We start from the raw sequence: 27388 nt of genomic DNA, 5'->3' as shown, positions 1-27388 counted from the left end.
ACTGTTGATATTCCGTTTATGTTGCTCTTCCACAATTTCAGAATCTTATGCAGAAGATGACCAGGCACTGTAACAACTGTAGGAAACCTCCCAAATCACAGAATAGCTTGCATGTGGTTTGATCAGAAATGTTGATGTTACCTACGGTACACGTAGCAGTTCACAGAGAAAGAACAAGGCCGGCCTGTTTGGATGCAGACCCACTTCGTAACATATGGAAGTCTAAGATTTGGGAAAGGAGGTGGCTTAATTATGATTTTTACTGGCAAATGTTACTAGCAATTACCAAAATGTACGTACTGTCTCTGCGAGAAAGGGGGGAGGGGAACCGATCCTACAGGCTAGAGTCCAAAATAAATAGCCATAGGCAATTATTCAAAGGTTTTGGTTAGAAGAAATTGGAGTCAGGAGGCATTTTCAGGGAGAAGTCTAAATTTAGATGATACAAAGTAGACTTCTGTTCACTGTGGAGTTGCTAAGTCCCTTTCTGTTCAAATAATAGAGCCAGATAATAGAAGAATGGTTGTAAAAGGGAAAGAGGAGTAAAGCTGTAGGCTTTTTTGTCCTTAGGCTTCACTATGAAGAGCAACTGCAATTAAAATGTGGAAGCAAATCAGTGTCTGCCCTGTAGATGTGAAGCCAAAGTCAACCAAGTGAATGATGAGGTGCTCAATGACTTCCTTGTGTTGCACATCCATCCAGGTGTGAAGTAAATGCTATTTCTGACCCAGCAACAGAGGTGTGCCAAGTGTTCACATAATAGAAAAGAACTGAAGAGAACTCAAAGAAATACTCCTCTACGCACTTGGAAAGATTTATAGCTAATGGTGGACACTGAAAAGACTTCATGAATCAATTACATTCATTTATTTACATTGTTTGTATTCTATAGTTCAGCTATAATGGATCTCAAAGCAGTTCTGTCTCACGTCTCTTAAGATACTTTCCCAAACTGACGTGAACTAATTTTTCCCATTCCTTTCCCCATCTTCATTTTAGTTTCAGAGACTGAGATGGTGTCCTCCTGAGATTACAAGTGGTTTACATTTGTTTACTGATTGGTATTTACATAGTAATATTTGACAGCTTTGGCGCTTGGTGGCTGTTAGAACCTGCCAGTGGCCTTCTATATGACAACTCCTTGGACAGAGTGAAGTTGGAAAATCTACATAAACACTAGACTGTTGAATTCTGATATATAGCTCTGACCCAATGCCATTCTCAGGGCGTGCCATCATGGCTATTCAGAGTTGGGACAGAATTGCACCTTGCATGTGTGTGATGCCTACATGACTTCAGTTAACGGTGTTGTCCCAATTCATGTATACAGAGAATGAGGTTAATTATAGGGCCAGTAGGAGCTGTGCCACGTGAACAGTGAGAGTCTTGCTATCAAGCTATGAGAAAAGGTACTTGCCTTTTCAAGATGTCTTCTTTCTGGTATGCCTTACAATTTTTGATTTGGTACAAAAGCACATGCCTAAAAGTGTGGAATGCTGCCACATGGGCATTAACTCAGAGTGAACTTCTTTGGTCTCACATCCAACATAGTGAGCAAACTGCCTCTGATCTCCTCTCCTCATTATCATCAGCCATCTTGTATGATACAGTCCAGTAGCATGGAGCCCAGATTCTCTCATTAGCTATTTTATGGTCCCCACTGCTGCCTGCCTATCTTATCATTTGTTTCCATTCTACTTAATCGACTTTCACAATCAAAACTGCATTCTGTGCATCTCTCTGTAGAAGATAACGAAAAAAGATAATTACACCTGTGTGCATATACATTAGATGTCATTTATTACTACTGTAACCATTTGTTTGTTTTCCCCCTTCTTTAGCCATTAGGTTTGGGAGAATGCCACAAGCTGAAAAGGAGAAGCTCTTGGCAGAGATTTCAAGCGACATCGACCAACTAAACCCTGAGTCTGCTGATCTGAGAACCCTTGCCAAGCTTTTGTATGATTCATACATAAAGTCCTTTCCTCTGACCAAAGCCAAGGCGAGGGCAATCTTGACGGGAAAGACAACAGACATATCAGTTAGTTCTCTCTGCTTTCTATTCTCTTATTTAAGCAAATGATTTACCATACCGACAAATCTGTATTGTTGTTGTCTTCTTCTTCCTCTTTTTTAAGAACAACCTCCTGCACTTGGCGATTGCATATTTCAAGCCAGGGCTGAAACACAGGAAATGTTTTTAGATAGGATAAGTAAACATTATTTGAAATAACCTAATAAAATATTTGAATGCAGTACAAGAATGTGAAGGTCAGCGTAACCTTGCTGTACTCTTCAATCTCTGTTTCTTCCTGTTCGGTCACCCCTTTTCCATAGGTTATCTCCCACATTATCCAACAAGACTATCTGTTAGAGAAAGGGCTCTAATATTCATTCCAAACATCCTTAGAGTAGTGCTAAGAAGTTGAGACCATAAAGATCCACTCTTACAGAGTCGGTCATTCTGACTTTCCTTTCTTAAACGTATTGCATGTTTTGCGACAGCTCTACTGCCAATCTCTGCAGAGCTAATACTAAAATCCAATAATGACTGCAGGACTGAAATTATGAATCAGGGTACATTTGTACTTTATTATAGGTTAAAAGTGAGAATGTTGGTTTAGTTGGGAAAATCTTTTCAAGGAGGGATCCACGTATGATCTAGAACTCTGTGTGTATCCCAGTGGGAACACAGAGGTCCTGCATACGAGTTTTGCCATAGGCTTCAAAGAATAGGGCATGTACCCTTTATACATATGCTACTTCTTCCAACAGTAAAATTAACGAGAAGGCCACTACAAGCAGTGGTAATTCCCTGAGTACATTGGAACATGCATCCCCCCCCCAAAAAAAAGTTATTTGAATTATTCTGAGGGTTTTTTTCAAAATGACAAATATCTCCTGTTTGGATTATCATACTTGCCTGTCCCTAGGAGTGTGGTCTTGATACGATATTTAATGCAACATTCTTTTTTTCTTTTTCTTTTTTACGGGTTCAGAGTCACTTTTATTGATATAACATATCATACAATACAGTTCAATACATACTGCCCTTACAACAACCGGTCAGCTATACGCAACCTTACATTTCCTGTTCAAAAATACAACAAGTTATGATATATTAAATTTGAAGGAAGTTTATCAAGGTCAGTCAAATATTGAACTATCGGAAACCAATTTTCTACAAAACTGGAAGGGCTATCCTTATTTAAGGAGTCCAAACCATCTTGGATTTTTCCCATTACAAATAAATGCCATATTTTATCAAACCAATTCTGTATCGAAGGTGGTTTAACATCCTTCCATTTAGCTGCAATAACCATTTGGGCTGCTGATAGAAGTGTTAAAATCATCGCTAATTTTGACGTAGACAATTTATAGTTAGGCCAATAACCGAGTAAAGCAATCTCAGGGTTATTTGGGATCTTACAATTCATCATTTTTTCGACAGGTCCAAATACCTCCGACCAAAAATTCCTAATTACACCACATGACCACCAGCAATGTAAATACATACCAGGCTGTCCACATTTTTTTCAACAGAGGACTATACTGCTGATTAAACTTAGAGAGCCTACATGGAGTAAGATACCAACGAGTAACTACCTTAAAAGTCTGGAATCGAATCTGAAAAACCTTAGATCTAAACCATGGAGAATTCCATATCTGTTCCCATTGATCTTCCAAGATCTCTATATTACAATCTTGTTGCCATAATTGTTGATATTTCAAAGATTTTTGTTCTTGAGTTTTACCCAAAATCTTATACAATTTAGTCAAAGTTCCCCTGGTCTGATCATCATATGATTTCAAAAGGAGTTCAAACTGTCAACGGCTTCAAAATTCGTCCCTTGATTTTTGATAGGCTGGCAAGATGACTTAACTGTCAGAATTGGAGCCAGGGAGTTTAATGCAACATTCTAATGCATTTAGTTGATACCATATTTTTCGCTCCATAAGACGCACGTTTTTCCTCCTCAAAAGTGCGTCTTATGGAGTGCGGCCTCCTCCCAGCTGGCCGTTGGGAGACCCGGCAAGGGGGCGGGGGTGACCCTTTAAACTGCTCCGCGCTGAGCAGTTTAAAGACCCACCGCCCACTCTCCCGGGAGTCCCCAAGGTCCAGACAGATCGAGGGGACCCGCCACTTCCAGTGCCACGGAATGCATCTTGCGCTCGCAACAGCAGCCCCGTCTCCCATGCCAGCCCCTCCCCCTGCTGCCCAGCCACCTGTGTCGTGTCTGGGATCATGTCCCCAGTCCTTTCCATGCTCTCGTCTGTCTGTGGCGAGTCCCCCCTTTTTTCCGTCCCCTTCTGCCTCTTCTACCTCTTCCTGTCCACCTATGGGCTTTTCCCATGCAATATGCATCTCTCCCCCCCCCTTTCCATCTCTTTTGCTCCTATGGGCTTTTCCCATGCAATGTGCATCTTTCCCCCCCCCTTCCATCTCTTTTGCTCCTATGGGCTTTTCCCATGCAATGTGCATCTCTTCCCCCCCCCCTTTCCATCTCTTTTGCTCCTATGGGCTTTTCCCATGCAATGTGCATCTATTCCCCCCCCCTTTCCATCTCTTTTGCTCCTATGGGCTTTTCCCATGCAATGTGCATTTCTCCCCCGCACCTTTTCCATCTCTTTTGCTCCTATGGGCTTTTCCCATGCAATGTGCATCTCTTCCCCCCCCCCTTTTCCATCTCTGGCCCCAACTCCACTCCTTCCATTCCTTCCATCCGTTCCTCTCATTCTCCTCTTTCCCTTTGTCCTTCCCAGTGTCCTTTGGGCCTATGCACCTGTCATATCAGGCATGAAGGATAGATGCATGAATGAATTTCAGGGGTTTTTTTCCTTATGGAATGCTCATAACTGGTGACCAGAAGAGGACTTCCCCACCACTTGTGAATATTGTGATCAGAAAAGCTATGAGTTCTTACATATGTTCACCCTTCATACCTAATGCAGTATTTGGGTATTTTATACTCTGGTGTTTGAGCCAAGATGCGGTTCTGAGACACATAAGGCTTAAAGCAGGTTCCCCAAAACTTACAGTGGACAGAATGTTCATTCACATTAGAAGTGGCTGTGCCCAGGGTTATCCATAAAGTATGTCCTGCATTAAGGAACTGGGTTGAAAGATTGTGTCAGAACAGGGCCTAGTATTTGTTAAAACAAGGTGCAAAGAGAAGGAGAAGGGATCAAAAGGCCTTAAAATTGTGGTATAATTTATCCTGCCTTCTTATGTGCTCTCCAGCATTAACTTCTATCCAACAATTGCATAAATAGTGCTTCTTATATAAAAAAACTGATGCTAAATTTGATAAGCAACAACTTTGTTGCTAATCCCTCAGGTAGTTTTTAGATAGATGCTGTGATGCCCAAGTCTGAGAATACATACAAAGGAAAAACGTGAAGGCCGTATTCTGTTGCAAGTTTAGAGGAAATATTAAAAACAGGTAGAGGCTTGTTCAGTGTTTATTAAAGCAAATCTAAAACTACAATCTCTGCATATACACATATAACCATACAGAACTTAATCTAAGAGATATGAGAGACTGATACAAATAGCTAGTCAAATATAGTATGATTCCTTCAGAAGGAAGGGAACAAAGAAATTAGAATTACAGCAGATATAAAACATTTAGGTATGTAGGATATATTGCTGTGTATAACCATATAGTAGTATAAAACATTATATTATTACTATCCACATTATAACACAATAAAACATTTAGTGTAGTATAGAATATAGCTAACTTCCTTGTTCTCTCCGTTCCTTCTGTACAGTTAGTTATGTTAATTTATGCAATGAATTGGCCCTAAACATGTTTTATTACGCCATTGTACATTGGACAACCGCAATTGTACTATTTGTTTAACATGGTAGGACTCAACAGAGTAAAATTCAAATTTCAAGTTCGTGACTTGGAAGTCAGGCTTCATAAATATGAGTGGCATCCCTTCTTATATTGTATTACATCTGAATATTAAAAACAGGCATTACACCATACTCTTATTGGGCACCATTCGAGTAAAGCTAAGTGTTATCAAACTGATAGGCCAGTTAAATGTATCAAAACTCTTCCATTGAAATCAGTGGGATTTAAGAGGGCTTTTCACTGGCAGAATTTTGTCCATTGCAAACACGCCAGCTGGGTTTGGGTCCAACATAATCTCGTATAAATATAGTTTGCAATTCCTCATGTGTTTCATTGTCCTGTTTAAACGCAGTGCTGGCATTATTTTCAAAATTACTTTAAAATACAGCTTTGGCTAGGCTTACTTGCCTGGACACCAGTTTACAGTTCTGGCTGCAATATTAATTGCCAAATATAGGCTCTAGGCAGTATGCCATGCATTCATCTCATTCCTAAGAATACTGGCTTCTATCCTACCACTCCGCCCAGCAAAGCTGGAAGCCTTCCTCCAGTGTGAGGAGCCTTCTTCTGGTAGAAAAGCCACTTCCATTAGATAGAAGAAGGTTCCTTAGGTTGGAGGAAGGCTTCCTGCTTTGCTAAGCAGAGTGGTAGGATAAAAGCCACTGCTTCTGTTGAAGATAAAGGTATCCAGACCATGTAGTTAATGAGCTAGTGCCCTCTAAAGAAACTGAAATTAGAGTGGGATGGGAAGCAGCTGACAATGGCCACAATGAGAATCTTTTCCAACTAATATTGTACGTTTCTCCTTATTGGGTCTAATATCAGCTCAGAGGGGCCACTGAGGAAATGGTGCTTCAGTACCGAAGCCCCAATCCAAATTGACCCCCCCCCCCTTTGTGGTTGGTTGTTAATATTTAAGGAACTATGGGAATATCTAATAATGGATCTACCATGTTACATATAGTCTGATCCTCCGTAGGGAGTTTAACATACAGGCTGAGATTTGGTGTTAGCTGGTCTTTGAAACAGGAGTCTTAATATTCATAGAGTCTGAAATCTTTATCAGCATTTCCGCAATCCTGCCTTAGTTTGAGGGCTGTCACATTTTAGGGTTTAGATTTGCAGTAATCAAAGGGTCTCGCCTCTCCGTTTGCTGCAAACTGATTCAGAGTTAAAAGAAAATAGGAGATTCCTGTGTTAGAAAAGTTGCATCACAATGCATGGTTTTTAAATGTGAAATGTTCCTTTTCACCCATCCCCAACATTTATTTGCTGGCGCTAGGGTTGCCAAGTCCCTCTTTGCCACTGGCAGGAGGTTTTTGGGGCGAAGCCTGTGGAGGGCAGGATTTGGTCTTCAATGCCATAGAATCCAACTGCTGAAGCAGCCATTTCCTCCAGGTGAACTGATCTCTATCAGCTGGAGATCAGTTGTAATAGCAGATCTCCAGCTAGTACCTGGAGGTTGGCAACTTTAGCTGGCGCCCGCACACACACCTTTTTAGACACAACTGCAGAATGCACAGTCGGCAGCAGCTGCAGTCTGACAGCCCAAGTACCCTGAGTAGCCTAGAAGACAGACTGCTGCAGCCACTGCAGTCGCAGTAATTTTTGCAGCAGGTTCAGAAGCTTCTTGTGCTTCTCGTGTCTACCTGAATAGGCTATGCTGCCAGCAGGTGATTGTATAACGAACTAAACTGAATTAGTTAATTGGGACCTTGTAAATGGCTTTGTGATGCTTGAATGTCATGCCAGTGCACTGCCCATATAAATTATATAGGGTGTATTCTTGTGACATTGTTTGCCTCTGAGCATTGCAGAACCAGCCAGCAGGCTATAGCTTGCCAGCATAAAGCTATAATGAAGAGACACCCCTCTGTAAAATTACCCAGGCTTCTCAAGCAGAAGTTTAAATACTACGGTCAGAGTAAATGCTCTCATTTCAGTAAATAATGAGTAAAACTTTTATTGTTATTTGTACTGTAATGGACTTTGTGCTCAGAAACATCAAAATGTTTACTATGGCCACAATTTTAAAGTTATGTTCCTCGTTTTAATTGTGGTCGCATCTGCGTCACATGTAAATGATTGGTAATACTCAAGTAGTCCATGGAATCTAAGATTACTAAGTAACCAAGACTTTTCTGGAATGGCAAAATAAGCTGCAGGTTACTGAGACTATTTTAATGTCTCAAATTGGCACTGGACTGCGTCTTCCTCTGTTAAATTATTGTTGATGACATTGCAGTAGAGTTGTGATGGTTTCCTGAGCATAGCTGTCTCTTTGCTGACCCAGAAAGTCCTGGGATCAAAATATTAGCCACATACTTTCTTCGCTTATATGAAATGGTTTTCTCCCTCGATGTTCCTTGGCTTGAGCATATGTAGACTGAGCCTTATTTGTCTGCATACATTGCTCTAATTCTACAACTTATGTCCTTTTCTATATAACACAGCAGTGAATAGGAACTGATATCATTAATGATATACTGCTAGAGTGGCTGGAAGAGCAATCCATGTTGTGATGAAGAAACAAGAATAATTATGCTTATGCAGATATTAAGGCAACACCTTGATTTTAAGTACAGATACTCTGACATGTTAATGTGCTTTGGAGATTGCAGCCATGCCTCCTGTTCCTTAATCATATTTATCTTAATTTGATGGAATTAAGATGCATTCTGCTTATGCAGGTTTATTTCTTATTAATAATATAATGTGCTTTTTACCGGTGTGAAGAAGCTAACATGCACAAGGCACTTTAGTGCATTCATAAGGAGGGAGAATGATGTTGTAAGCCACTTTGGGCCCCCATTGGGGAGCAAAGTAGGGTATAAATAACTAACCAAAGAAATCTTTATTTATTTATTTATTTATTTGTGTTATTTGTCGTCTGCCTTTCTCACTAGGTCTCAAGGCAGGCTTACACAGAGTGAGTCAATACAATCAACAGGATGGGGCTTTCAGTAAACAATGAAATAGGATTTGGGTTGTAGAACCAACCAGAAATCTTAAAAACAAAACAGAACTGAAGCAATAAAGGATACATATAATTATGAAAAATTGTGCAGTAGGAACCAATGTACAGCAAATTATACACAGTAGTATAGACCATAATCCCTAATAATTTTTCCTGGTAACTTTGTGAATCATTTTGTACAGTGCTATCCTATTGCCCACGTAGAAAAGCCTTCTTGAATAGTTCAGTTTTGCATAGTTTGCAGAAAGCTAGGAGAGTGGGAGCCTTCCTGACCTCCTCGGGCCTCCTTATCAGTTGGCATTTCCTTAAACAGAATATTTTTTCACATTCATCTGTGAGAATGGCATTGAGTTTTATTCGTACATGTTTAAACAAGATTATTTGAAGTAATTCTCAAATTATTAATGGAGATTTCCCCCCCCCCCCAAAATCAGACAGGGCCACAGTGTTGAGTGTGCTTAGTAGTGATTGTCTTGCTATTTAGTATGTTTAGCATTATATTACTTTCAGTGTACCCTTTTTAAGTTTTGTAACTTTACAATATGTGTGTGTAGCTTTATATAGAAATATAAAGCCATTTCTAGAGAAAATACACCACTAGATATTAAACATTTGATTATTGACAATAGTTAAATTTAGCTTTAAAGGTGTGCCACTGCTCTCGCAACAAACTTTATGAATAGGGTTGCCAACCTCCAGGTACTAGCTGGAGAGCTCCTGATATTACAGCTGATCTCCAGCCGATAGAGATCAGGTCACCTGGAGAAAATGGGCGCTTTGGCAGTTGGACTCTATGGCATTGAAATCCCTCTCCTCCTCAAAACTCACCCTCCTCAGGCTTCGCCCCAAAAACCTCCCACCGGTGGCAAAGTAGGACCTGGCAACCCTATTTATGAATGTTTAATTTTTTAAAAAAAGCTGTTTCATAAGACTAGGAACAAAACAGATTGTTGAAATAGTATGTTGGTGAAATATGGTTCTGAAATGATAAAATGTTCCCCATTTTTCCATGTTTGCTGCTACTTTTGATTATGGTTATCTTAAGGAAAATTATGCCTCTATTTACAGGAACAAAAACATCAGCTTGTTAGCTTGGAGCAATTTGTAAAGGCTCCAAAAGCCTAATGTCCTTGCAAATGATGTAGTCAGACATTGTAGTCATGGAAATAGTTTAAAGGCTGAAGCCTGTTAGTTTTCCTCACTCTCTTACTGGGCAGTGAAAGGAGAGTTACACCCTTTATTTGAATTCAGTAGACTTAACAGTGTAAGTCTGTTCAGGGTTTTGCTGTAAGGCTACTAATCCTCCAAAATGTCCAACATCACCATCCAATAGTACAGTATATACACATGCCCTATAAACATCTTTCCCTTATTCAACTATGACTTATCCTCTCAAGTTCCAATGTACTTAGATTCAGTAGCACAACCTGATGCTTTATAGAGATTAGACATGAAATGTCAATTGCATTTTTTCTTTTCAGCCATTCGTCATTTATGATATGAATTCCTTAATGATGGGAGAAGACCAGATCAAGTGCAAACATCTGACCCCTATGCAGGAGCAGAACAAAGAGGTGGCCATTCGCATTTTCCAGCGCTGTCAGTTTCGCTCAGTGGAGGCTGTTCAGGAGATCACAGAATTTGCCAAAAGCATTCCAGGCTTTGTAAGCCTAGACCTGAATGACCAAGTAACTCTCCTGAAATATGGCGTCCATGAAATCATCTATACGCTCCTGGCCTCCATGATGAATAAAGACGGTGTTCTCATTTCAAATGGACAAGGATTCATGACTCGGGAGTTTCTAAAGAGTCTGCGGAAACCTTTTTGTGACTTTATGGAGCCCAAGTTTGAGTTTGCTGTCAAATTCAATGCACTGGAACTAGACGACAGTGATCTGGCAATATTTATAGCTGTCATTATTCTCAGTGGAGGTAAGTGTGACAGGACACCTTGTGTCCTCTCAAATCATACTCAGCAAACCTGTTGTTTATTTTTGAGATGCTTGATGACCTTGTTTACTTAGTTCTAGGCAGGTAACTAAATCAGGCTCCCATATGTGGTTGATGGGTCTTGGTTGCAAATATTGAAGAGATCTGCCTTTACAGTGAACACTGTAATAATGTTTGATGAGGAACTTCTATCTTCTAAGAATCAACTCACTTTACATATTCCAAAATAAGGCTGTGGTTTAATATTGGGTGGAGGCAGGAGCTGACAGAGCTAAAATAGCCTTCTTAACCTTGAGGTACAAATGATGCACCTCCTGGCTTGTTAACACAGCCAATGAGGGCAGTTGGAAGGAAGGATGAGCCATATTATGTAGAAGTTCTTAGGACAATCCTGCCCACACTGCTGAGAATTTATGCAGATTCCATCACAACATATATTAGAGATTCACTGAGAGTCATTATAGATCTAAGGAAATTCTCACAGTGAAGGTACTTTGGCATGTTCTAAGAATTCCCACTGAATAAGCTGCAGTTGCTTGACACCATATGCATTGTGGAGTACAGTCTCTCCTGCAATCCTGAACTGCATCATTCTTTCTGTCTCCGTCTGTCTCTGTCTCTCTTTCTCTTTCATGCAGTGCTTTCCATGATCGGCATATGTCAAGTTTAAAAGTACTTCAGTTGCTAGTTGGCACTTTTGTTCATTTAAAATGTAGCTCAGTGACATGTTTTCATTCTACTAATTAAAGCCACATTTAGCAAGAATACCTGCCCTCAGAATGCCTTTACTTGAATAGGATTTTCAAACAAATTGGTCTCTTAGGGTTTTGAATTAACTGAGTAAAAGTGAGTGTGACATCTGGAGTGATCCAACAAAAAAGAACATTTAGAGTATAGGCCAGGGGTCAGCAAACTCATTAGTCAAAAGAGCCAAATATTAACAGTACAACGATTGAGATTTCTTTTGAGAGCCAAATTTCTTAAACTTAAACTATATAGGTAGGTACACTGTTTATTAACTTAATAAACTTTAATTAAAGTTTTAAGTCTTAATTAAACTATAGGTACACTGAATAAAACTTGATATCATACTTAATAGTGATCTTATTTATTGATAAAAATTAAATTGTAAGTCCCTGCCATTTCCCCCTCCCCGTCCGGAGTCCTCGTCTGGAGGCCTACCATCATAAAAGCCTATTGGTAGACCTGGCCTCCGGCTGAGTCCCACTGGGAGGCCAGGTCTACCCATTGGCTTTCTTGGCAGTAGACCTGGCCTCCGGAGGCCCATAGAAGCCAATTGGTGGACCTGGCCTCTGAAGGGGGACTTTTTCCCCTCCTCGGAGTCCAGGTCTACTGCCAAGAAAGCCAGTGGGTAGACATGGCCTCCCAATGGGACTCAGCTGGAGGCCAGGTCTACCAAAGGAAGCCCGCCCCGCCCAACAGCTGATAGGCAGGCAGGGGGCAGGAACCGCCGAGCCGCCCACCCAGCAATCGCGCGGCTAGAGGGGAATGGTTGGCCTCCCAACCATTGAGGGCAAGGGAAAGGGGGACCTGGCCATTCTCCACGGCAGGGGGGAGGAGAGACAGCGCGCCCGCTCGCCTGCTCTCTTGCGCTCGCTCTCTCTCTCAGGTGCGCCGGCTTGAGCGGGCGTGAGAGCGGAGAGCCGCACTTAACGGGCCAAAGAGCCAGATGCGGCTCAGGAGCCGCAGTTTGCAGACCCCTGTTATAGGTCAATTGAGAGAGTTTTGCCATATTAATTAAAAACTGACAGATGAGATACAGACTATTAACTCTCCTATTCTGAACAGTAAAAGTATTCAGTCTTTGATTGCAAACCAAATTCAGTATAAGTTCAACCCTGTTTTTATTTTTATTTGTTGTTGTTGTTGGACAAAGCAGTGAGGTCTTTGTAATTTTAGATTTAAGCTCCCAGGAGTATAACTCTCTCCAAAGTCTTTTAATTATTTTGAGCCTGATTCATCAACTAATAGCAATATTAATTTGGCAAAGTTGCATCATTAATTATAACAGCAGTGTAGCAGAGAATTACTACATAGCCTCTATGTTAATCTTGAGCTCCTCTGAAGCTAATTCAATTGCTATATATAAACATTATACCCAGTTCTCCTAAAGCTTTGTGGTTTGGGGCATCAGAGTAGGAGCCCTCCATGCCTATAAAAGTATAGTTTAAAATGGTAGCTGTTTATATCTTAGGGAACATCTACAATTTCTTTAATCTGCTGAAGATTCTAAGTGTAATCCTTAGGTCTTTAGGGTGTTAGTGCTACCAAATAACGAAGCACCCCATTGGTTGATTGAAACATCAACAGATTCATTGGAAAGAATTAAAAGAAAAGTACACTATATCCAGTAGCACACTCTTTTCATGAACATGTGCACCAATAACAGATTTTTCCTAACTATCTCTAACATAGTATATGCAGGAGTGTTTGCATACCCGGTAAAGAAAAAAACATGTGAGGCTGTGTCAGCTGAAGATGGTCATAGTTAGAGGTTACATATCAAAAGGACCGGCTGTGCCAACAATGAATTAGAAGAGTGTGCCGTGGGGTGGGGGCTCAGAACCAAAGAAAGATATTACTGGTAATAGCTAGGCTTGCCAGGCCCCGTAGCTCCACCGGCGGGAGCTGTCTGGGGCTATGGCTGTAGCGCACAGTGCGTGCGTGCGCCTGGCACAACGCGCCCCCCGCACAACGCACCTATGTCACTTTCGGGTTTACCAGGAAGTGACGTGGACGCTCTAGCAATCTCAGGCTAAACTCTATGGTACCCAAAAGTGACACCTGCACGCGTGTGCCCGCAGTGCCCAACAGCTATCAGCTGGCCGGCAGGCAGCCCGGTGGATTGGTGGGATTTTACCCGCCTCCACCGGGCACTTGGCAACCCTAGTTAATAGCCTTTGAAAAACTGCAATCAGAGGTGCTGTTTCTGTGTAAGTGAATCTGACCTGGATCGGAAACTAGTTTTGGAGCTAAAGAACACAGCCCAATGAAAGGCCTTATATATTATTCCCAGTATGAATAATGAAGGGACAGGAAGAGAGAGAGAATATTTTATATTCTAATAGTCAAGTTTGGGCACATCTGTGAATACTTAAATCTGTGGATTGGGTCCACACTGACAGAAAACAGATAATTCTGCAAATCTGAGGGACACCCAGGTTTGCAGAAAAACCTGAAATCTTAAAAAGAAATACATTGGGGAGTTTAAATCCCCCCCAAACAATAACATTGTGCACACAAAGATAACTCACCAGATGCTGTCAGCCTAGGGTTGCCAACCTCCATGTGGTAGCTGGAGATCTCTTGCTATTACAACTGATCTCCATCTGATAGAGATCAGTTTACCTGGAGAAAATGGCCGCTTTGTCAATTGGACTCTATGGCATTGAAATCCCTCCCCTCTCCAAACCCCACTCTGCTCAAGCTTCACCCTCAAAATCTCCAAGTATTTTCCAACGCGGAGCTGACAACCGTACGTCAGCCTCCGGATCGACTCCTCCCATCTTCTCCATAGTGGTGGCACAGCTTGCCAAGACCTTGCCTCTACTGCACCAGTGTGTGAGGGCCGTGCAACTGGGGCAGCAGTGCCCAGGTGCCCTGCAGCCACTACTCCAGCACCCAGGAGCCCTGCAATCATGGCTACCAGAGCAAGGGCAACCCCAAAAAGGGCAGCCCAAGTGGAGGTCAAGGCAGGGCTGGAGAGGGCAGCTGTGGCACAGCCAAGTCTGCCAGCAGCCCAAGCTATGGCCTAGGCAGAGGAGGAGGTCAGCTTGGGGTGCTGGAAATGAGGAGTGGAGGGGAGAGAAAGAGGGGTGAAGATTGACAGAGAAGGGGTGGGAGAGAAAGAGAGGGTGTGAGGGAAGACTGACAGAGAAGGGATGAAGAGAAAGAGTGGGGAGGGAAGATTGTCAGAGAAGAGGTGGGGGAAGAAAGAGGGGGAAGACTGAAGGAGAACTGGGAAAAGGGAAGGAAGCAAAAGCAGGTGGGATGGGAAACTCCCTCCACACAAGTTTTGTGTGGGTCCCTGCTTGTAAGCTTAGAACGCTGACACACTTTTAAATCTGTCTTGAAATGAGATTATTAATTTATTTAAAACATTTCTATGCCACCTTTTGGCCCCCGCTCAGGATCCCCGAGGTGGCAAATATTAAAACATGTCAAAAATTAAAACATTTCAAACATTAAAAGCAGCATTTAAATACAAATATATAAAAACGTTTGAAACCATTAAACGATACTCATAACACCCAACCAGAGAAAAGAGCTAATAAGTGTTAGAGAGGGAACACCAAACACAACAAAAATTTGGGATGGGCAGAGCAATCCTGAGGGGGGGAGACGGAAGCTCTTGGTAGCCAGCTGGCTAAAGTGGCACTTAACACCGTCACAGGGACACTTAAGGAGAAGTTTTTAAGGAGAAGTGCGGCAGCATGAGCTATGGGCGCTGCCGCAGGCTTGCCAGCAGCGTTTCCCTAGTGCAAGGGCTTGCGCCGGCGCCAAAGGGTGCGTTCCCAGGGGCAGGGGCTGACTTTAGTGAGTTCCCAAAGCCCTTTCACCCCGGGAACACCCCCTTTATCTGGCCCAAGCTTGCCCCAGCAAAAAGGCAGACATAGCCCCATGAAACTCTGTGGAGGAGTTTCACAGGTTTTTAAACAATTCCATTTTCTACCTGTATTTTTGGACCGGCAAGCCACTCAAGAGGCGATGTGGCTGCGCTGTCGCTGGGCCCGACCCAACTACCCCCTCACTCAGGATTGCGCTGTCAGTTTATTTCTTTGGAAAATTTTGACATTTAAAAGATGGTGATAGTATATAACACCATATAACACCTTTTCCAAGGCAAAATGTCTATATTATATTATTCAGTATTTAACTCTGAATTAACTTCAAGACCCCCAGAAAAGTAATACCATCTGTTGGTTTACAACTGCATTTCCTGCTGAGCCATCCAAATCTCAAGCAAGCCAAATATTATCTGCTTTTCAAAATAAATATAAGTTCCCCTTTATTTAAAAGTAATATTGTAAATATTTCACACACAAAATGCTCAACTGAATTCGGACTAGTAGTGAAGGAAATATTTTATTGCAGAATAATATTATTTTAAAATTAGTGATGGTAGTTATTTCTTTGTCACCATGTAAAGTTTCCATGGCAACCTTTTAAAAGCTTACTCCTTTTTAAAAGGCTGGTTTTCCATGCTACACTTACCATGTAGCAACACTTATACTCAGAACCGGAAGTGTGGATAGAATCTCTCCTGAACCTCTCTGTTCCACACCGTTCCTTGATCTGTCTGAGATCAGAAAAAGGAGGATTCAGTATTCACTGTATCTGAAACCCTTTGCTTCTCCAGTTGAAATGCTTGTACTATGTCCTCACCAAGTCTAGCTGGTAAAGAAATCTGTTGTACTGGCTCTTCAGGTGTGCAGACTATGCTAGCTCTCACGTAAGAGTAGTAATAATGTAGGGTCTCTGTTCAACCAATGCACACAATTATTTGCATGTGTTTTAATAGCCCCTAAGTTGAAATTTAGAAATTAGCATAAAGCAAACAAAAGCTAAGAATCTTACCTGTGAAAAGTTCTGAACAAAATTACAAAAATGCATGTTCCTAGATTTCATCACTGCCCTGCCCCTTGCTCTAAGGGATAAAGCTACAACCGTTGTCAGCTTGATTCCTTTGTTTTAATGGCTTCTTGTATAAGATATGAGTACGACATAGACTAACAGGTGTGGTTTGCAGATATGAGTCTTGCATAGTGGAACCCATAACAGTGTTTGGTTTTCTTCTGAAAGATCAGCACAAATCTGAGAACCAAGAGACTGAAGTTCAATGCATCAGTTGGTCCAAAAAAAGTCTCTGTATGGGGACCAGGTGTGAATCAGTGCTGTGGTGCTGTGCAAGGGGGCACTTTTCTATGCCATTTCCCTGCTTTAATATTACATATGCACGAACAGGGCCGCTTGAAGCCCCTCTAGAGAAATGACAGGTTCCCATATTGTGCTTCAGCTTTTTAAAGCACTCCAAAAGGGAATAGTGCAGCACTGTAGCCCCAATCCATATTGCTTGCCAGAGCTGATGTTAGATCCAAATAACACAAACTGGACTTCATGTCACAGAACTCTGTCCCACATGACATTTGGGGCTTAGAAGCCAGGGTCTACGTGAGATTAATAGCAGTGTCTTCCCTGGGCCTAGCTTCTAGTTCCTACCATGTTTCTCTCTCTATGCTCCCAACAGTCTTGCCTGATTATCTATTTCAGTTCTTCACTACAAAAACAACAGTTGAACACAAATGATACTTCTGTAAAAATAACATGGAGTGAAGTATTTTAAAAATAATACCAAGTGAAGAATTTTAATTAACCACAGGCTGTAAATCTAAATATAAATGCTTACTTAAATGAGGCACAGCAGTTAATTGTTCCCATTATTTGTTAATTAAGCACATGACTGTGTCATTTTTCCCAGTTTTTGTTGTTGTTGTTTCTCTTGACATGAGTCGAGTTTAATGTTTTAGTTTGCTATCACCTGAGAACAGGAAAATATAAAATTATTTCAAGAAATGTTCTATTTAAATTAATGATTAACAGAGATTTTAGCTACTCAGAGAGCTTTAGCTAAACTGGACTCTTCTGACCTTTTACTTTGGGAATATTCATTGTGGTTTGAGAGAACATGAAACACTCAGATATAAACTGCCAGATTTCCATTAAAGTAAATCCAAGTATATATATGTGCTTTGCTTTCCAACCTGAAATCTCTGATTTTCACTTCAGATTATCTGTTTTGGGAGGGGTATTTGCTACCTTTTAAAAAATTGAGTAGAAACAAACACTGTTAACAGTACAATTGGCTCTTTATAATACTTCCCATTATCTGGAGCTTAATACTGCTGAGTTTCTAAGCAGACAGCTGTCTATTTGGGGGGGGGGTTGTTGTTTCTGTTCTAACCAAGTGATCATTGTTGGCCTAAGAATGTTGTCAAAAACTCAAGCTTGTAAACATGGAGCACAATCTGGATTTTAAGTAATCTAATTAGTGTAAACTGGACCGGAAGCAAGTACAGATCTCCTGTTTCCTATGATGTCCTGATGCATATTCTTCTGCAAATTCCAAGGCCTGGGAAAGGAAGTACAGGGCTGTAGTGAACCTTCCTTTCACTTGTGAATTGTAACTTTGCACAGGGTAAGACTGATGCCAGCACATTTTTTAAAAACACCTCCTATGATGACTGTAATCACATAGATAGCCACATGTATGTGCTGTGGAAAACAGCCATATTGGCCCACACATAGGGTTGCCAACCTCCAGGTAGTAGCTGGAGGTCTCCTGCTATTACAACTGATCTCCAGCCGATAGAGATCAGTTCCCTCCCCTGGAAGAAATGGCCGCTTTGGCAATTGGACTCTATGGCATCAAAGTCCCTCCCCTCTTCAAATCCCGCCCTCCTCAGGCTCCGCTCCAAAAACCTCCCGCCAGTGGTGAAGAGGGGCCTGGCAACCCTACCCACACAAGATCCAGAACAAAAACCAAAATCAATCTAATACCTTTTTATTAGGGCCAGCCAAAATGGCACTATCTATGTACTGTGCCCATTACAAAAAAAGAAAGATGTGGCACCATTCAGCATGAGGCTGAAACTTTTGGATAACTGGTTCTCTAAATGGTTGGAATCACCATGGGAAAGTTTGAAGGCAGCCCCTGCAGTATTTACTACCCATTTCCACTCCATTATAATTCTGTTCTATTTTTGAAATTACTGTGAAAGTGTGGGTTTGGGAATCTAGTGTGGCAAAGTATGCAAAGGCCAGATTGAGCCATTTGAATCCAGAGCCAAAGCTCATGCATTTGGAATGTGGCCATGTATTTGATTTAAAAGTGCAAATACATGTAAACAGTTCTCTCCCTCTCTTGCTCAGTAATACGAAACAAGTAACCCATGACCTGATGTTATCGTACGGTGTAGTACCCCAGCACTGCCTTTGGCAGCCATGATGTTGGCAGTACCAAGGAAACACACAGCGTAATAACATCAAGATGTGAGTTAAGGTGAACGATGCATTGTAGCATATTGAACTAGGCCTGGTAATGAGCCTGGTAGCAGCCCAGTAACCATAGAATCACAGAATCATAGAGTTGGAAGGGACCACCAGGGTCATCAAGTCCAACCCCCTGCACAATGCAGGAAATTCACAACTACCTCCCCCCCACACCAAGTGACCAGAAGATGGTCAAGATGCCCTCCCTCTCATCATCTGCCTAAGGTCACAGAATCAGCATTGCTGACAGATGGCCATCTAACCTCTTCTTAAAAACCAGTGCAGATGTAATATGTTCTCACCTTAAGGTTGCCAACATCCAGGTACTAGCTGGAGATCTCCTGCTATTACAACTGATCTCCAGCCAATAGAGATCAGTTCACCTGGAGAAAATGGCCGCTTTGGCAACTGGACTCTATGGCATTGAAGTCCCTCCCCTCCCCAAACCCCACCCTCCTCAGGCACCACCCCCAAAACCTCCCACCGGTTGCGAAGAGGGACCTGCCAACCCTATCTTACCTGCCTATTCTTCTCAACAGACAGGCAGCAGCATTCTGTTCCAGCTGTACATTGCCATCCTAAGCAGAGTTATACACTTCTAAGGGCACTGAATACAATGGACTTAGTACAGTGTAATTCTGATTAGGATGGCACTGCTACTTTCCAAGGGCAACCCCACATAAATTACATTGCACACGTCTACTCTGGTCATAGGGTCGCTTATCTCCAGTTGGGGCCTGTCATTCTCCTGGAATTAAAGTTGATCTCCAAAATGCAGAGATCAATTACCAGGTTTGTGGCCCAGTCTCTATGGCATCATACCCCTGCTGATTTCCCTGCTCTCCCACAATTCCACCCTCCCTAGGTACCACCCCCAAATGTCCAAGAATTTCCCAAACTGGAGTTGGCAACCCTAAGGCTGGAAGGTACGAATTACAGGGTGGGGGCTAGGCTCCAGTAAAGTTGCACATATGCATGTTACTGAATGACAACTGCTAAATAACCATTTCAGTAATCTGTGGACTTAATGGACACTGAAATGAAAGGCACTTTCAGATCAGGGTTTTCAATCAGAATTACATTTAGAATACATTCTTGTACTGGTCTTTCTTCTCAATATATGCTTCTTGAACCTTAAGTTGTATTGTGTTACAATTTGTTAAGTGGTTACTTACAAACGAAACTTATTTTCAAGTTTGTTTTTTAAAAGTACCAGTCCTTGCCTATTAAGAACATTTTAACAAATGGTTGTCTCTGTAATCTTTTTAGAGTAATCAAATATGTTTTAAACCTCTGATTTGTGCTGTGCTTACTGAAATTCATTACACAAATGCTGAGTCATGCCTGAGTCATACCAGTGTGATAAGAGTCCTTCTCAGCCAAAGGCTTATTCATGATGACTTTCAGTAGCAATTGCTTAGAGATAAGAAATGCATAGTAATTGTGCATGTGTACCTGGAACATAAAGTCATCCTTAGGAATATTCATAAATGAATGATTAACAGAAAGGTCAGTTAACTTTAAGAACATAAGAAAAGGGGGGGACTGTTGAGAATTACTATCCATCAAAATTGTTTTAGCGACCAGACGGCCACCCTTAGCACTTTATTGTTAAAACTTGTACATAATTCGGAGGGTGGACTCTGTAGCATTATACCCCACTGAGGTCTTTTCCCTCCCCAAGCCACACCCTCCTCAGTTTCCACCCCCAGATCTCCAGGAATTTACCAAGTTAGCAACCCTAGCTGTAGCAAGCTTTTATGAAGCACTCTCCACCACTCATAATTTTATACATTTTGATTGTGTATCATTCTTTTTTAAAAAAAATTAAAACCTGAAAGCGTTTCCTTTTCAGGGAATGGTCCCAGCCATTTTGGTTGCTGTTTTCTATATAAGAACATAAGAGGAACCTGCTGAATCAGACCAGTGGTCCATCTAGTCCAGCATACTGTTTCATACAGTGGCCAACCAGTTGCCCTAGGGGTAGGGTTGCCAACCTCCAGGTACTAGCTGGAGATGTCCTGCCATTACAACTGATCTCCAGCCGATAGAGATTGGTTCACCTGGAGAAAATGGCCACTTTGGCAATTGGACTCTATGTAGGGTTGCCAGGTCCTTCTTTTCCTCCAGCGGGAGGCTTTCACAGTTAAGCGTGCACGTGCGGCACTTCTGGTTTAGAACCGGAAGTGCCACCTCGCAAAGGGCCTTTACCTCTTTGTTTGAGTGGTAAAGCGGCCCTTTAACAACTCAAACTAAGAGTTATAAGGCCCCTCGCAAGGCGGAACTTCCGGTTCTAAACAGGAAGTGCCGCGCGCGGTATGCACGTGCGTGTGCACGCTTGCCCGCCGACCCTCAGGTGGTCGGTGGGCAGAGGGGGCAATTGCCAGGGGTTTGCCCGCCACCAGCGGGCACCTGGCAACCCTAACTCTATGGCATTGAAATCCCTCCCCTCCCCAAATCCCACCCTCCTCAGGCTCCGCCCCAAAAACCTCCCACCGGTGGTGAAGAGGGACCTGGCAACCCTACCTGGGGGGCTAAACAAACAGGGCATAGTCCTACCCTGTTGCTGCCTCCCACTGGTACTCACAGGTTTGAAGCCTCTGTAGATGGAGATTTCCTTCCATCACTATAGTTAGTAGCCATGAATCAATCTGATCCTTTTCAAAGCTATCTATGCTCATGACCATCACAGCCTCCACTGGCAGTGAATTTCACAGTTTAATTACTCATGGAGTAAAGAAGTATTTCCTTTCATTTGTCGTAAAGCTATTTCTAGTTCTACAATATTATTTTTTTAGATGGGCTTACACCATAGGTTTATATGAGGCTTTGCTATAGAAGCCATTTGATAATTCGGTTGCTTTACTAAATCACTAGCATGATTTTTTGCTTTTGTTTCTACTGCTGCTGCACACAGCATAGAAATTCTGTCTGACCTATCCACTTGGACCTCAATCTATTATTTCTGGATAGTCAGCAGCCTGTTCAGGTCCCATCAGTATATATGTGTTTAGGATTCTTAGCACTAATGTGCATACTTCCTTACGTGAAACCTCTATTCTTTAGCCTATTGCTGATCCATAAGAAACTTGCCCTATTATGCTGTGTAAATTTACTTTGATGAGAGATTTGGTCAAAAGATTTTGGAAGTATATAATAATGCACACTTTCCTCCCTTTCCTTCCTAGTGCCCAAAAATTGGTTGGACAACATCTTGCACAAGCAGAAACATGAGCGGGGATACAATATGTTTAGGGTTGTCAACCTCCAGGTAGTAGATGGATATCTCCCGCTATTACAACTGATCTCCAGTCGATAGAGTTCAGTTCAGCTGGAGAAAATGACTGCTTTGGCAATTGGACTCTATGGCATTGAAGTCCCTCCCCTCCCCAAACCCCGCCCTCCTCAGGCTCTGCCCCAAAAATCTCCCGCCAGTGGCGAAGAAGGACCTGGCAACCCTAAATATGTTTAGTTTAGTGTGTGTAGCTACCATGGTCTTTTTGTTGTGTTTCTGCTTGTGCAACAGCTCTCATGACAATGGAAATTTTTCACAGGATCCCACCCAATGTGTACTGTATCATCTCTACAAGCAAGCTTGTTGATAACTCTTAACGAAACCTAAAATGTTGGTAAAGGACTTACCTTTGCAGAAGAAATCTTGAGTCGTCTTCTGCAAGGCCTATATATTTTCCACCATTTTATCTGAGACAGAAGTTACCTGACTGGTAATGTCCTGATTCCTCCATACCTCAGTTTTTTAAATGGATGCAATCCTGGCAATCTACCAATAGGCAAGCATGTTTTAGTGTAACATCACATCTTTTTGTTAGAAGAGTAATTAATTCTTATTTTCAGAGGTTAACCTTGGTGGTCTGCAGTAGAACATCTAGATTCAAGTCCAGCAGCACTGTAGAGACCAACAAGGTTTTGGGAGAATGACCTTTTGAGAGGTGCTATCTGACGAAGGGTGGCTTTGACTCTCAAAACCCCAGAAACAGTGTTGGTCTCTAAGGTGCTACTGGATTTGAATCTAGCTAATTCTTATTTGAGTTTCTTAAGAACTTTTGAGTGGGTGATGTCCAGTTTGGTGACATTTATTTTTAATTTAGCAATTCATTTTATGTTTTAGCCTTTCAATAAGCTCTAGAATTCCATTCCTTATAATCTCTATTTATTAAGGCCCAATACCCCAAGTCTTGTGATGATTAGATGTTTGGTTCCATTTCAATGTTCTAGCATAACTACCAATACCTCCTGATCTCAAATTCTGATCCCTGATGCGGGGGAACTAGACATTGTGAGAAGAGGGTGGCATTTGCTTCATTTGTCCCTCAGTGTCCCGGAGTTAAGCCTCAGGCTATTGACCCTGGAAAGCCCTTGTATTAATCTCTGCCAGGTTGTGTACAGAGATATATTTCACTTTCTATACCTGATACCTTCTTTCATCCAAAACAACTTTACCTTCATCCAAAACAACTGGGGTTGGTTCAAGTAGCCCTAAACAGACCACACTCAGCCTGTCAATTTAGTTTAATGACCTAGCAATAATCTGATTTATTAACTTCTGCTTTGCAGTGTGCACATGTTGGGTTCTTGTTATCTAGATGCCTTTCCCTGTGCCCAAGCAAGTGTAACTGGTTATATATTAGCAAGAGAGGCAGCAATTGGCAATTGTTGTCGAACGTGAACATGTTGCACAATTAGTAACAACATTTGGTCAGGTCTTCAACTCACGTGCTTGTAGAATGTCGTAGCATTTCTTTTAAATTCAGCATGAAACAAGGATTCGTGTTTTAGAAGTAGTTTGGGACTATTTAACTAATTTTTAAAATATATTTTGTAATCCACCTTGAATCTCACTAGAAAAGTGGGCAATAAACATAGTGAATAAATGAAAATAAATCTGTGCCAAGGAAATAGCTTAAAAATGACTGTCTTAAAGGAGAGTTAAAAGTTTTACACCACCTGTCTAAAAAACTTGAGCAAATGATGACTAACAAAATACAATGTAGTAGCTATATGGTGATTGAAAAATATAAATGGAGGAAGAGAAGGATGCTGTCATTGCCCCACAAAGGAAATAGTAGGATTCGATCCCTGATCCAGCTGTGTCAGCACAACATCAATCCTTTATTAATCCACAGTCCATCAGTCTTTCTTGTGCATACATGTAAGTCTTTGAAAAGTTACATTTTAATTGAAGACCGTTATATTTTGCACAGTACATTGTATGAACTATCTACAAAGATATATTTTTTCTCTAAAATAATCTTTCTAATAGTATAAAACCAAGCTGTTTAAACTTAAAATGCTGGAATATGACCCAGCTAAGACTGGATCCCTACATGGTTGGAAATTGTTTTATTGTGGCAATCCACCTCTGTAAGTCTCTTGCCATGAAAACCCCAAAAGGGGTCACCATAAGTCGGCTATGACTTGAAGACACTTTACACACACAATCACCATTAACGTCCTGCCTAAAGCTTTTAGCCAGAAAATCCTGTTGATCTCTAAGATGCTACTGGACTCACATCTAGCTGTTCTACTGCAGACCAACACTGCTATCCTCTAAAATTAACATCCTAGGTGTTCCTGCCAAATCATGTCAGGAAAATCCATAAGGTGAATTATTACAATAGCCCAATATCCAACGATCTTGCCCTGGTTTCACCATAAGTGACAAAATCAACCCCACAGACATGTACAGCTGTTCAGCAAATAGCATGATGTGTGTTAATGTTCTAACATAGCATTCCGTGAGCAGCAAACTGGTCTGTGCTTGCATGGCTGTTGCGGTCTTATTCTACAACAACTATCACATGTCAGGGTGCTGCCGGCATAGATGATTCTGTGCTAGCCAGACTGCATTTTGGATAATATGTAGATGAGCCTTGTTCCTGTCCTTGTTCTATTCCTCCCACGTCTTCACAGGGAGAGGCCATGGCTCAGTGGTGAAGTATGTGCTTTGCATGAAGAAAATTCCAGGTTCTTTCTCTGATATCACCAGTTAAAAGACTATTCAGTGAAAAGAATATCAGATAGCTTTGGTGGGAAAGAATCTCAGAGAGCTGGTGGCTGGAGAGCTCTACCCGTCAGAGCAAACAATACAGCAGTAGTTAGAAAGGTGGCCTGAGTCATCATAAAATAAATTCCTGTTTTCTATCAATTTCTGGACCAAGTAACATATCATGTCACCGCAATATTACCAAGTAATGGTAGGACAATGGCATTGATCCACACCATGCCATCGTCATCAGAGCCACAGTCCATTTGTAAGACCCGATCTACTTTTGTTAAAACTGTGTTATGTGAATTGTAATTGGGGGAACTAAATTAGATTGAATTGGGGTTGTGAAAGACAAAATAAAATCCCAGTTCTAGTTTTATTCTTGCTTAGATTCAAAATACTTATGGTGCTTTTTCAGTGCTCCTATTGACAATGTGTATTGTTGCCAGACTACAAACAGTCTTCATAAGTTTCATAAGGGTGTCATGGCCAAGTGAACTATCCCTCTTCATAATCATACAGCCCCAAGCAAGCCATGCAGGAACTTGTCTGAAGAAAGTGTCTGGCCCTGATGAGTCCATCTTCTTAGGCTTATCAGTTTTGTGCAGGGATTTCTCATCTCAAGCCTGGTTACCTTAGTGGAAGCTTACCTTCAGAACTGTTTCAGGTAATCCACAAATTTGAGAGTTGAAAATTGTCCACTAACTCCCTCCAAAAAATTAGAATCAAAGATTTTTCAACTTCTTGGTTCATTGAATGAGCAGTTTTTTTAATGTGCACCAAAACCTGCAGAAGATCAGTGTAGCATTTAACTTGCAGTCCTTCGATGAACTGTGCTTAGTATCAGGCTGGAAATATTTCAGAAATCTCTTAAAATATGAGTAAAACTGAAGTTCAGTCTAAATAAATATTTGCTTTGTTCATGCCTAGATCGCCCTGGATTACTGAATGTGAAGCCCATTGAAGACATACAAGACAATTTGCTGCAATCTTTAGAACTCCAGCTAAAACTGAATCATCCTGAATCCTCACAGCTATTTGCAAAACTGCTGCAGAAAATGACAGATCTCAGACAGATTGTAACAGAGCATGTGCAGCTGTTGCAAATCATAAAGAAAACGGAGACAGATATGAGTCTTCATCCACTTCTACAAGAAATTTACAAGGACTTGTATTAAGGGCCATAGAATTTCTAATTCATTGACATGATGTACATTCTTCAAATTGCACTATTTCTTTGAAGAGGGAAATATTACATACCTACAAAATTACTGTGAAAAAAAACATTTTGAGAGAGAAAGAGAGAGCATTACTATTATAGATCTATTTTATGCATATCGTTTATAAAGACACATTTACAATTTACTTTTAATATTAAAATGTCTATATATCAAATTTTGGCAATATTTTCAAGATTACTTTTTTTAAAAAAACTGTCTTATTTTATAAACCAAAATTGCTTGATCAATCTGATTAAAAATATCAAGTTGGTTAGCTGTGCAGTTAAATTTACAGCTTCACTAAATGGTATTATTTTCTATACAAAGCATTATGAGTACTTTTTGCAGTTACATAATGATGTGCAAATAACAAGTATGGGTCACTGCACCTTCCCAGAAGAGTCAAATTATATATGTTTTGTGTGTGCGTGTGTGTGTCAGATGTGTGTGTGTGTCTCAGCCAGCATCACTGGTAGGCTTGGGTGATCACTTGCAAACCAATGAGAGCAGCTGGAGCACCCACTCATAGTGGCGGCTTCTTGCAAGTGAAGGAGAGAGAATAGAAGAATCAGCTGAAGGTGGGGAAGGAGTCACCTCCTTCCCAGCTCCCCTCTACCCCTCCCTCTTCCCTCCCCTCTCCCCAGCTTTCCCCTATTGTCTGCACACAGTATTTGCTCCTGCACTCTTCAGATAATTTGCTGCGGAATGCACTAAAATGAGGGACAGGATTGCCCATTGGGAACAATAGGAATGGCTTGAAGGCCAGTTAGATGTAATGGGAGCCAGGAATGCCAATTGAATTGCATGGGCTCCATTGAAATACATTACAGCACAAACAAGTTGCAATGAAAATGCAGACTGGATTATGGATGAAGGTCCCTGGGCCCAAATTAGGGGTGCCAGGTCCCTCTTCACCACCGCCTGGAGGTTTTTGGGGTGGAGCTTGAGGAGGGCGGGGTTGGGGAGGGGAGGGACTTCAATGCCATAGAATCCAATTGCCAAAGCGGCCATTTTCTCCAGGTGAACTGATCTCTATCGGCTGGAGATCCAATGTAATAGCAGGAGATCTCCAGCAACTCCCTGGAGGTTGGCAACCCTAGCCCAGATAGACTGCTCTTGGACTCGGATGATGGCCCGCAGAGTGTAATGACAGCCCCCAGAATGAAATGACGGGCCTTGGGAGTAGCAAATATGTTCTAGGCCTAGAATGAAAGCCCCCAGAGTAGAGTGATGGCCCCTGGGAATAGACAGAGCGTTCTGGGAATGGAATGTCAGTTCCTAGTAGTAGCAGATATGT

The 27388-nt window shown here is 41.6% G+C and overlaps 1 protein-coding gene across 1 annotated transcript in view; it reads left to right on the top strand.

Annotated features, from left to right (window-relative positions):
• PPARG (peroxisome proliferator activated receptor gamma) overlaps nucleotides 1–26161 on the top strand; it is a 36144-nt gene extending 9983 nt beyond the window's left edge. The window contains exons 4-6 of the mRNA XM_056852261.1: nucleotides 1842–2041; nucleotides 10326–10776; nucleotides 25802–26161. Coding sequence (XP_056708239.1) covers nucleotides 1842–2041; nucleotides 10326–10776; nucleotides 25802–26049 — 899 coding nt within the window. The 3' untranslated portion in view covers nucleotides 26050–26161. The remainder of the gene's footprint in view (nucleotides 1–1841; nucleotides 2042–10325; nucleotides 10777–25801) is intronic.
• The last annotated feature ends 1227 nt before the right edge of the window (nucleotides 26162–27388 follow it).

Source organism: Euleptes europaea, chromosome 1 (assembly GCF_029931775.1).
Source record: "Euleptes europaea isolate rEulEur1 chromosome 1, rEulEur1.hap1, whole genome shotgun sequence".
Taxonomy (NCBI): Eukaryota; Metazoa; Chordata; class Lepidosauria; order Squamata; family Sphaerodactylidae; genus Euleptes; species Euleptes europaea.
Note: the sequence above shows the minus strand (reverse complement) of the source record. Positions and strands in the feature narration are given on the sequence as shown.